This window comes from Larimichthys crocea, chromosome XII (assembly GCF_000972845.2).
Source record: "Larimichthys crocea isolate SSNF chromosome XII, L_crocea_2.0, whole genome shotgun sequence".
Classification (NCBI taxonomy): domain Eukaryota; kingdom Metazoa; phylum Chordata; class Actinopteri; family Sciaenidae; genus Larimichthys; species Larimichthys crocea.
Window position 1 is genome coordinate 18,019,711 of NC_040022.1, and position 12,810 is coordinate 18,032,520.

A 12,810-nucleotide genomic window follows, 5' to 3' on the forward strand; every position below is an offset into this window, starting at 1 on the left:
AGGCAGCAGCGGGAAAGAGGAGCAGAGCAGATGGTGACAATTTGTATTAAAAACAATGTTGGATTTATTATTTATGGGCCAAATATATTATCATTCCCAGCAGTAGGTACACATTTTTGGATTGACAACACAGTCTTGAAGACTGTTGCTGGAAAGGTTTGCGTAGGGAACTATGTGACCGTATCACGGAGCCACGTATGACCGTATCACAGCATACCTGGGTATGAGTATGTAGCTAACAAACACAAAGAGTTTTAGCAAGTATTTGAGAATTATAATGCCTAACCCTATAATATATTCAGAAGGTATTCAACAAGTTAGTAAGCGAGGCGTATTACAGACAAAAATTTGAAGTGAATACTATTTAAAATTAGCTAGGCCCTCCAACTTAAACCTGAGCTCTCGTGTGTACCGCTTTCCCAGCGTGCCTTGAACTCAGCACTGGCTTCCCCTTTGTTTCGGTGCAGAGTCAGACACCATAAAGTACTTCTTCGTGTTGTCGGCAGAAATAATTCAGCTGACCAATTAAGACTTCTCACATGTACCTTTTGTGCACTCGACACGTGTTTACTATGATGCATTGTGTTATTACATACAGAGAAAGCAAAACATTATTAACACTGGGTTTATCTGTCTTGACTAACTCAACAGTCAATAGGACCCGGAGTGCTGAACTCGTGCATCATTTCCAGCTCTTTCTGGATTTGGTTGATGATGCACCCGGTGGAGGAAGTGTCTCCTCTGAGTTGCAAACCATACAGGTTTCAACCGGTCCTGGGCTGCTGGCTGCCGGCTGCCGGCTGCTGGCTCACACACTACAACTTGTACTTTGAGAGGAACAAAAAAAAAAAAAAAAAAAAAAAGAGAAAGAGAACAAAGAAAAGCAGTCAAGTGTTTGCTGCGTTATAGTATCACAGTTTACAAGATGTTGAAGATGCTGTATGACCATACATAGACAAATGCAAACTGATAAGTGATTTTATCCAGGTAAAAATGCCTCAGGTATATTAGATGCTTTATTTTGCAATAGGGTCAAATATTTGCTCAGAGTTGAGTCACGATAGCTGGGTTTATAGAATGCCAAACAAAGACACAGTGGACAAAGTGAATGGGAAAAGTAGTGAATTGATGCATGTCAAATAATTTCTTTTAGACAGGTCTTTGTGTTTCCTTTTTAAGAAACTTTATTATATAAGATGCAAATCTATCTATCTATCTATCTATCTATCTATCTATCTATCTATCTATCTATCTATCTATCTATCTATCTATCTATCTATCTATCTATCTATCTATCTTTGTTGTCACACTGGGTGGCAGGGAGAGGATTGATTGGACAGTATGGGGTTTCCTGTCTGTGGGGGTGATGGGGCTGACAGCTGAGGACCCTTGGTAACCAGTTCATTGTGTTGAGAATTTGGTCAAAGAGGTATAAATTATTCAGCATGGACCTCCCGCTCTGATTTAAAAAAACAAACAAACACTAGGTAGTATCAAAGACACGCACAAAACGTTAGCTAGTGAATTAACTGAACTGACATGATGTGAGATCTCTGTGTGAAAGTAGAAAAAAAAAAAACAGTTATTTAAATTTTAGATAAGGCCACAAACCCAAACAAACATGTTTCTATCCTGCACTGCATTATTTCTATATTCTCTTTATCTATGGTAGGAATTTAGCAGTTTCAAGTGGACATGTAGTGTGGAGGGTTAGGAGTCTAAGAATGAATGGAGTCAATAAAGGACAAGAAAGACTGTATACTGTGTCGGATTACATACTCTGTTACAGGTGTCGGCTCACAGGCTGTGTGCTCGTGTTGATCCTTTGTTATTACTCAACACACAGCAAGAGTGATGGATGGCGATGTGGTGTGACATCATACAGCAGTTGGGAAATAATGAACAAAACAGCCCCTCTGGCATTGAGGTAGTCAGTACAATGTGAGTATTTGCATGCATGTTTGAGACAAAGAAACCAACTTTTTCTTCTGCTCTGATAGCAGCGTATCTCTGCAGCGTCTCTGTATTAAGGATATGTGAATGATTCTCAGGGAAAAAGTACTAAAAACACACTGTAAAAAAAAGAAAAGAAATCTGTTAATCGACTTACCAACTGATTGTTTTAGGCATACTTAAGTCTTCAGTATTTTAATTTATAACAAAACATAATATTTCTGGACTCTTAAAGGTCCAGTGTGTAACATTTAGGGGCATCTACTGGTAGAAATTGAATATGATAACCACAATTATGTTTTCATTTGTGTATATAAACCTAAAAATAAGGGTCATTATGTTCTTATTACTTTAAAATGAGCCATTTATATCTACAGAGCGAGCGGGTCCGTGGAGCCCGCCATGTTGAACCACCATGTTTCTACAAACTGAGAACAGACAAACAAACTCTAGATATGACCTCTTCTGTTTTTGTGTGTCACAGCCACTGTAGTTTACCTTACATGCGTGGAACGTGAGGGTTAGGGTTAGGGTTAGGGTTAGGGTTAGGGTTATTTAGTTGGTTGCCATCAGCAACTTAACTAGATGCCACTAAATCCTATACACTGTACCTTGAATACGTTTTGTGTTTTAAAAATGTTAATTTGTAGCATCCAAAGCTGTCGGATAAAGTAAAAGTAAAAAAATCAATGATTCCTTCTGAGATAGAGAAGTAGAAAAAGAAAGTGCCATTAAACAAAGATTTTAATGAAGTACATGTACAATGAATGTATACTTAAGTACTTCACTGCTTTTAGGACAACAGTGTATAGTAAACAATTGAAATACATCATGGTGAATACACTTTCTTACATACATTGTTTCCACAGCAGTAAACAGACAACATTTAGATTTCTCTTCATTTTCATTGCTGATGAAGCAACTACATCAAGGTTGTTTCTTATCAGGTCCAACTCAGAAACCTACATCACATTTTAAAAAACAAGTTTAGAGGTGGTTCTGATTGATCAGCAACCTGTCTGAGTAGTATAATATTCCAGTGATTACTTTTAATTTCAAGTGTTTATTTATTTTTTATTCATTTGTTTCATGATTGACTTCATTTACTATCTGTTAATTTATTTATTAATTACTTTGTCCCCTTCTCTATCCTCGTCATTGTGTTGTGTCTTGTTTTCTTCTCTGTTTTTGGTCGTGAAAGAGGGTATTTATTTTTTCTGCTTATGTTATTATGTAAAAAAAAAAAAAGAAGAATAAAACTGTCTGGTAAAAAAAGAATCTACGTCACTCCGAGCTGCCAGGACAGATTAGATTGCGCAACCCAGATAATGCAAACTCAACAAAATGTAACTGCACTTCTTTGTAGGCGAAGTGTCATTTTATATGATCTCGAAGGTAAGATTACCACCATGTTCGAGCACTGTGTGGTATATCAGTGCCGAATGATCTGTCCATGAAAAGTAATAACTGTAATCATCATCCTGGAACAATGAGCGTCTCTGCTGAACCAGGGCAACTTGACACACAGTTTTTATTTGGCTCCTCCTGCTGTTGTCTTGATGCACTCTGACAATTTTGACTTATACTTCTGAGGTTATGATAGTGCATTTAGATCATTCCTAGTTAACTTTTCTGGGTTAGGGTTAGGTTTTAGAAATAATGGGTCATTTTATGTTTATGATGATTTATGATGACAGATTTGTTATTCTGTTCTGAATCACAAATTCAGACCAAATCAATGAGTCTTTGTGGCACTGTGTGGATTCCTTCAGGGGAAGATGAGCAGAGCAGTCACTGATTGGTACAGTCTCGGACACAGGCTGGCACAGTCAGCAACATCACAGACTTTTTATTTATCAGTAGGCTTCTGTGGATAAATTGATACAGTTAGAGTTTTGTTGGTGCAGAACAGATGTTTTAAATGTGCTTTTAATATTACTTTGTCTTTGTCTTAAGCTGAAAGCATTTCTTTTGGTTTACTGGTTAACCATTATTGAGTTTCTGTTTCCATGTTGGGCAACCACACTGATAATCAGACATTATGGTGAAACATAAGGTTTATACTTGATAGGTTCTGCAATTTTAAACCTCTGTCATCCAGCCTGGTTTAATTAGTGATTAATACTGTTATTTGTCATTTCTGAATAATTTTCAAGGTAGTCTCCTGGAAATAACAATGTAATTTAGTACTATTTTCAAGGTAGTCTCCTGGAAATAACAATGTAATTTAGTACTAATTATAGTAGTGTTCAGTTATAGTGTTTAATTATAATAGTGTTCAGTTGCTTCCTATTAATTAATGAATTCAGTTATATGTATTTTTTTCTTTTATATATTTTACACAGATAGACCTATATCTTCCTAAACTCTATCCTATATATCTGTCCATCTAATATCTAATTCAGTACAGAGCAGATCAGCTTATCATAAAAATGTGATACATCATATAAAAATGCATACACAAGACATATAGGACAGACAATAAATAATAACAACTATTTCTGATTTTTCTTTTTAGGTCATTCATGCTTTCCCTTTCCTGGGACTTCCCAAGAAAACTATGTATAAATCACAGATTTGTTGACAAGGAAGCAAGACTGATATTTATTCCTGTCATTAAACTGGTGTTGTATGTGATCTCACTGGTTTTGTGTGCACATTGTACTGCTTCTTTTCTTACTCTTTTACTGAACACATGTAAAATGGTATACATACATACACATAACATAGACACTAGGAACATCCAACAGGAGACTTACACTTGTTCTAACATATAATCATGTCTGCACCCCTTATCATGAAATATTTCTTCCTCCTACTTTAAAAGGAGGAAACGTGAGCAACGTGCAGCATTGGATACATACATACAGTAGTATAAATGGTATTACAGTGAGTATACAAAACGAGGAAAGGAAAGAAAAGAAAAATGAGTTTGTACTGTTTCTTTAACTGTTCGTCGTTGGGAGTCTTGGGTGTAGCCTGATCTCCAGACACTTTGCAAAGCAAACAGCATGAATCAATATTAATACAAACATCGCCACGTGTTATAGCTATGGTGTTATCATAAACAGCAGGAGTAAGTTGAGTTGAAAAATGTTTTGTTCTAAAGAAACCTGTGCGCATTTGGTCTAGTTTGGGCCTGACGGATCGCCATACTCTAACGGCCACGTGATCAGAAAAAGTTATAAATAGAGGTGCCACATACAATTGTTTCTTTGACGCACGGACAGAGCGAGGGAGGACATGGCGTCGACGAGCCGGTGCGTAGCAACTTTCACTAAATACATCTCCTCCTGCTGCTGCTCTTTCTCCTTCGTGTGTGACTCTCATGGTGTAATTTTGTAAACGCTGTCGAGTCGGACCCGGCCCGAGGCGCTAACGTCAGCCGGTAGACATCAGTCCGGTCTCCGTTAAGTGCGATGTGTTGTGCTAGGTGGCTAACTAGCCTGGTGGATGTTGCCAGAAATCACTGTCTGTGTCGGCGTAACGTTTTCTCAACGTTGTTCTGGCGTTAATGTAGCGTCAGTTGACAAACACTTTGACACTGCTCCGCTTTGTTGTCTTGTTTTGCCGCCGTTTCACCTCTTTTTTTTGTTGTTGTTTTTCTCCTGGCAGCTAGTGTAGTGCGGAGCCGAAACACGAACTAGCACCGGCGGTCTCCTGTCATGTGTAAACAGGTTCAGCTGTTTGTTTGCTGTTTGTCTACATTTAACTTTTTAGCCAACTGTCTTTAAACAAGTTCGTACAGCCAGCGCACTCTGCGTTTAGCTGCTAATTATTCAGTGTTTGCATATTTTTGTTGGTGTTTTGCAATCACTGTCACCGCTGGAAAATGTCCGTGTGGTCCCCTAACGTTACACAGCTTCATGTGAAGGAGTCTGGACACAATGCACAGTGATGCTGACATCCAGTAAAAATGAGATCATCTGTTTTCGTGACGTTTGGTCCCTGATTCACAGCATGTCTGTTACAGTTGTTATATATCAAGATTATACTTGAAACTAATTAATCAACAGTTATTTTTATTGGCTGAAATCACAAATATACTCTGAGTCCCTAATGTTAGGATATTGTTCAATATATTTGTAGATATATGTAGTCTATTCTTTGGCACTTTACAGACAATTATTCGAGTTTAGTTGCTGGATGCCTCTTTAAGCCTTCAGGTTGTTTGGTGTTGTCACTAACACAAAATAAAGATCTCGAGTCAATCAATTGGTCCTTAAAGGTTTTGTCATTGTATTTTTGCAAGAGGAACAGTGCAAAGACAAATGCACAAGACCGTTCTGCAGAAAATGTTCAGGGTGGGGCAGTCCCACGCTGATTCTTCTACACCTCTAAGGAGTATTGGTCATTATTATGATTTACTTATCTGACTGTAGCAGGTGGCTACAGTGGAATGTGTTCATCAGTATCAAACCTCACTAACAAGCTCTGCTGGACCGTGAGAACCAAGGTCAAGTTTATACATCAAACAACTGCTGCTGCAAACAACTTGCAGAAATGAGAGAAAGATTTCTACTGAGTGAAACCAAACAAGACTATAAGGCACACAGTGTTATACTTAAAAACCTGTTAGAATATTACAGAGATCAAATGTGGCTATATGTGGTTATAAAAGGACACACAATCATGTAATATAAATATTCCACTACGCACGGATTATTTTGACCGATGTTTGATGTCGTTTTTCTGTGTCTGGATACACATGTTGTTCCCAGTTTTGTGTTTTATACTCCCGTCAGTTGGATGATCAAAACACCCATTATAACAAAAAGCCTGCGCCGTGCATGATCGGTGGTGGAGGAATATTCACTCGGGTATTTCTTCTCTGCAACACATGGGAGAAAGTAATGAAACTGTGAAACACATCTGGGCTGAATTTTCCTCCCCAGGGTATAAGAAATGGAAATGAGCTTAGCCGTTGTCTTCAGTTTGTTTATTTTCTGTTTCCTCTTTCATTATTTTTTTTGTAGCCTTTTAGAGAAGTGTGTTTTGTGTCCAGACCTCAGCATGAATTCTGCCTCCGCCACAATCCACGTCTGTCTGTTTAATTGTTCTCTCTGTCTCGTCTTTTTCTTTCCTTTTTCAGCCGTTCGATCACTAACTGTTTTTCTGCTCTTGTAGTGGAGATGCCCTGGCCCTACCCAGAGTTCAGTGTCCCAACCACCCTGATGCCATACTGGTGGAGGACTACAGAGCGGGGGACATGATCTGCCCAGAATGTGGCCTTGTAGTAGGTCAGTATGTACTCTGTCAACACAATGCACGTTTGCTTATGAATCGTTGAGCCTCCAGGTTTAGTACACATCCTTCCTTCAGCTTCCTGTTTCTTTATCTGTTCATCAGTTGAACTCCTTTGTTGTCATGTAATTAGGCTAATCAGTATACATTAAGGTTGTCTTAGTACACGTCTTTCTGTGTTTCATTCTGCATGCAAACATCAGCTGAGTTGACAATCTAAACAAGACCACAAGCATAAAACTAAAAGTTAACTGCCACAAATTTGTTTCCATGTAATGCTCCTCAACCTGCATCTGGACAATAACACTTCTCCCTCAGTTCCTCAGCCATGTTCAGCAGACACATTTTTGATTTCTGTCATGTAGAGGTGAGGTCATGACTTCTTTCACCACTGCAATACAAAAAAAGCAAATTTAATTGTTGCAGTATTTTAACCATGTAAAAACTACATCTTTAAAAAAACAAAACAATAGTATCTAATCCCAGTAACAGTTCATATTAGGATCAGGCATTTGAAGAAGTCCATATTCAAGTACTTGTATTAAATTATTGATTACTCGCAAAAAATAATAATCTAAAGTCTAAAATAAATACCAGAAAATAGTTACACAACAAAAAACAGGTTAAATGTGAAGGCAAAGATCAATGTGTGACTGAAAATGTTGAATGTTATCTGTTGCTCATTTTTCTATATAGAAAATATAGAAAAACCAATACTGACGTCCAAATTGTTTACACGAGTACTTATGCTCATCCATAGTTATTCTGGATAATACACAGACCTGACTGTGGGCAAATGTTTTTCATTTGCTGTTATACTTGAAGTATAAAATGTTTTTCTTTTAGTGTTGGTTAAAGTGACCCTTTAACCAAGGACAAGAATAATAAGCACAATATGAAGAAACACTTGCGCACAATCAGTGCGAGGCTAGAAGAACACTGAGATCCAAAATAATATTGTCAAATATTATTAGCAGAGACAGATGAGCAGTAGATAGTGAAAATGAAAGAAGAGAAATAATAGTTATTTGTGCCGTTTTGCCCAGGCACCGATACAAAATGTGTGAAGTGAAAATCCTGTTAACATGTGATGCAAGCTGTAAGACAAAGCTGTAAGGGAACACAGAGTTCTCCTCTAATGAGCCCCCGGAGCACAGACCCGGTCAGATGGGAGACGAGAGACGCCAGTCACCCTCTGATGCAAGCTAAAGCGCCCTCTGTTCCTGCTCCCATAGCTTCAGCTGGCCTCTAAGGAGATGAATGTCACTTTGCCTCTAGATATTAGAGAGTCTGATGGATGGCTAAAAAAAAAGAAAGAAGCTTAACAGGATTAAAATATCAGAAATCTAATCCTCGGCCCCGCTGCAGGGTTCCAAGAACAGACAGTGGTGATAACAGGAAGAAGATAATGGCCAGACAAAATCCTTTGTCACACCTTTTATCGGCTGTACATCTTAAATTTGATGCAGATGAATGACCGAGCTCAGATCATATTTCATGATGTGTTCCAGGCAGATAGTACGAGACGATTGAGACAGTATTTACAGTATTTCATATCTACAGTATCTTCAGACGTGAGATCCTGAAGATACTGTGTTTTTGCATAAGGGAGTTGTGTTGAATGTGGCTCAGTGTTGTTGGTTGCTGGTTACTTATTCCAGAGGGATCAAGGAAGACAAAGAAACCCGTTTCAGAGCAACAGGTGAAAATATTGAAAAACCAGTTGAAATTGTTTAAAGATGAATATGGTCTTAATAATTTCTCTTTTGGGTGCTATGTTTAAATCCAGGGTAAAGATGATTTTGGTCTCTAGGATAGGAATTAAAGGTCGGATGAAGTCTGTCTCTTGCTCTATGTTCTGCTGCAGGTTCTGCCATATGTGCGTAGTTGACATTTTTTGATGTTACAGCGGCTCACAATACACAAGGTGGATAAGAAAATACTCATAAATAAATAAATCGGGTAGCTCAACTGGTGAAGTGGGCTCCCCATGTACGAAAGGCTGAGTCCTTCCTGCAGTGACCCGTTTCCCACTCTGGCCCTGTGGTCACCCCCCTCCTCTCACTGTTTTCCTCTCTGTCTTTAGCTGTCACAAGTTGAAAGCCGTCCTGAGTCCACGTTCCAATTAAAGCTCGCTGCTTGCCGTTTGCTTCTCTCAGCTTTCGGTTTGATCAATTTTATTTATTTTTAACAAACCTTTTCTCCTCAGGTGACCGTGTGATCGACGTAGGCTCAGAGTGGAGGACGTTTTCCAACGAGAAAGCCCTCAAAGATCCATCCAGAGTGGGAGATGCCCAGAACCCACTGCTCAACGGAGGCGACCTGACCACCATGATCAGCAAGGTGAGAGTTGTTCTAAGATGTACAAACATCTAACATGTAAGCAACTATTGTACCTGTGTTCAGATGTACAGGAACGCTGAAACTCTTCATAAGAATATCAGCATTTATATTACAATTACCTGACACAGATTTCTGTACTGATTTGATAGCGATGATATAACGAGCCTTTCTCGTGACGTCTGCTGTAGTCTCAGTAAACCACATCCTAAAAGTTATTATGTCTTCTTTCGAAAAACAAGAGCACTGATGAGCACTCTCTGTTTCCACCACAGGGAACAGGCGCGGCTAGTTTTGATGAATTCGGTAACTCCAAGTACCAGAACCGGCGGACGATGAGCAGCTCTGACCGGGCCATGCTCAACGCCTTTAAAGAAATCAGCACCATGGCAGACCGCATCAACCTGCCAAGGAACATCATAGTAAGTTTTATCTATATACATTGATTATGTGTGAGGTTTCACTTTTTCTGACGTGCTCACCTTCAGGAACGCGTTCACGCCACCCCACAATTTTTATCCGCCATGAACAGTGACGAGGGAAGCAGCTAACAACAGGATGCAAGTTGAATTTCAGTGAAATAAAGACGAGCTTGCGAGCATGTTTGATTATTTTTCCTACATAAATCACATTCAACATTTTCCCCCTTATCCCCCTTCCAGTTTGAGAACCACTGTTCTACACTAACACCATGAACACCCGTACAGGCTCACACACTCCTGTTACTTCTGTTATTTATTGACCAGGCGTCTCTGTTAGCAACGGAAACTGAACTTTCTTTTTACAGAGAAATGTCAACCACGCACACGTGGGCAGAAGGTAGAGAGCAAGAGAAATGAAACTACAACTTTGTGTGTGATTCTGTGTGTGGAAACTATACTGCAGTCACAGATTGACACTGTGGGGTGAAGACGCGTTCATGTCAGTGGGTCTTGCGTATACGGAGGGTATGAAAGGTTTGCAGTTTTATTCTATCAACTTGAGACATTGACTCTGCTGGGGTAATAATGTACAAGATGGTGTTAATTTTAATTCAGTAAATCAAAAAGAGCCACAGATTGGTCTTTGTTTTATTTCTAAGTTATGTCGCGACACAATGAAAATATTTCTGTAAACACGTGCTTTGACTGTCGTCAAGACGTTTTCTGGGCGGATGCAAATGACATGTTTATGTAAACGACTTCATTTTCTCTGCAGGACAGAACAAACAACTTATTCAAACAAGTTTATGAACAGAAGAGCCTGAAAGGGCGAGCCAACGATGCCATCGCATCAGCCTGTCTCTACATCGCCTGCAGACAAGAAGGCGTACCACGAACATTTAAAGGTCAGAGCGAAGCATTTCATTCTCTATCTGCCGTCAAAACAAAAATCTAGTTTGATGATGGTGCTACATGATATACAGTGTACTCTGTAAATTGTGCTCATTAAGAATTACACACACACAATCCCCTAAGTGTCTCTCAATGGGATTTAATCTGTGGTGTGTAATTTGCCACCATTAACTAAAGGCAATTAGAAACTGTCCCTGTGGTTTCAGAGAAGAAAACATCCTATATATAGAAGTAAAGGACGCATGTTTGACGCACTTTCTCTTCTCTAATTTGACCGTAGAAGTTACAGTACACATTCAGCAGTGAGTTGAAAGAGACATTTCTCCTTGCTTCACTCCTCACTTTGTCCTCCTCTCCACAGAGATCTGCGCCGTCTCCCGGATCTCCAAGAAGGAGATTGGCAGGTGTTTCAAGCTCATCCTGAAGGCGCTGGAGACCAGCGTGGACCTCATCACCACCGGAGACTTCATGTCCCGCTTCTGCTCCAACCTGGGTTTGCCCAAACAGGTGCAGATGGCGGCCACCTTCATCGCCAGGAAGGCTGTGGAGCTGGACTTGGTGCCCGGCAGGAGCCCCATCTCCGTGGCTGCTGCAGCCATCTACATGGCCTCCCAGGCCTCTGCAGAGAAGAAGACCCAGAAAGGTGAGTGATGCTGCTATAATACTGCCAGATGTTCTCAAAGTCTTATAATGAGTTATATTCACATGTACTGGTGGAAGAGGTCTTTGTTGGTCAAACAATTTTGACCCAGTCCACCAAAGGAAAACCCACCAAACCTGGCATGAATGAATTAGTTTTCAAAAGTGACCCATGGACAAGTCAGACCTGATCCAAATGAACCCCAGAATATTTAGACCTGATTCCCAAACTGACAGAGAACATAAACACAGGCTGCTGCATGGTGCTACACCAGCGAACGTACAGAACTCTTCACAGGACTGTGAAACACTCTCAGATCTCTGAGAGTCCAGAGATTTAGGGTTAGGGTGATGGTCAGTAACCCATGTTCACTGTTTTCTGCATTATTCTTGTCTGCAAAGTAACAAGTAATCAAGGCTACAAGAAAATTAGAGCACCTAATACTCCCACTGTAAATCAGTGAAGTGGGAACAGTGAGATGAAGATGAAGTAGTCTTTGAGCAGGACTGTGGCACTCCCCCTAACTTCGGATGCAATGTGTTCAACTTTGTATTTTTTAGCTGCAGCTATTGTTTTTAAGATGCAGCATGTTTCAGGTTGTACACAGTTCAACAGTTTAACTGGTGTCCTGGTGTGTCCACAGAAATCGGGGACATCGCCGGCGTTGCAGACGTCACGATCCGGCAGTCGTACCGCCTCATCTACCCGCGCGCTGCCGAACTCTTCCCTCCAGACTTCAAATTCGACACACCCGTCGACAAGCTGCCACAGCTGTGAACACACTCTACACAGTGAACGATGTTTTTCTGCTGTACTTACAGGATTGTATTCCTTTTTTTTTTTTTAAGAAATTAAATCATTTGTGTTGGATTTGGAAGATTTCTCTTGTCCCTCTTAAGACTTCAAGCCTTTGTCGAGGCACTCTCACAGGAATAAAACGGACACATTCCAGTGCTTAAATAAACCGCTTTGCAGACTGTACTTACAGTATTTCATTTGAGTGTATATACTGTATCATGTATATATGTCCAAGTGGGAAAGTGTAATTGATGCTTGCAATTTTAGGCTGGTTTCATACTGTATACATAAAACTTTGTTTTTGTAGAAAAATGACCAGGTTCTATTTTGTTAGTTTGTTTGAATTGTTTCAAGTAATTTAAAAAAATAAAAGATTTTCATTAAAGCACAATGGGCTCTTTGTTTACATAAAATCATCTTACAGTTACAGGTGTGAATGTCAAAACTGGTGAACAAATCAAAATAATAAACGGGATGTGTTGAAGGTCAGGAGTACAAATA

At 39.6% G+C, this 12,810-nt stretch overlaps 1 protein-coding gene across 1 annotated transcript; it reads left to right on the forward strand.

Moving 5' to 3' along the window:
* The first annotated feature begins 5,087 nt into the window (after window positions 1-5,087).
* gtf2b (general transcription factor IIB) lies at window positions 5,088-12,606 on the forward strand. Its single transcript, XM_010733332.3, has 7 exons — window positions 5,088-5,213; window positions 7,081-7,193; window positions 9,407-9,540; window positions 9,813-9,959; window positions 10,735-10,864; window positions 11,233-11,514; window positions 12,155-12,606. Exons 1-7 carry the CDS (start codon window positions 5,197-5,199, stop codon window positions 12,286-12,288), a joined length of 957 nt encoding a protein of 318 aa, XP_010731634.1. The 5' UTR covers window positions 5,088-5,196; the 3' UTR covers window positions 12,289-12,606.
* The last annotated feature ends 204 nt before the right edge of the window (window positions 12,607-12,810 follow it).

Bases quoted from the DNA above. Each gene is read 5' to 3' on its own strand.
- gtf2b (XM_010733332.3), top strand. The intron at 9,960-10,734 runs GTAAGTTTTATC...TTTTCTCTGCAG, and splicing joins ACCTGCCAAGGAACATCATA to GACAGAACAAACAACTTATT. The intron at 10,865-11,232 runs GTCAGAGCGAAG...TCCTCTCCACAG, and splicing joins CGTACCACGAACATTTAAAG to AGATCTGCGCCGTCTCCCGG.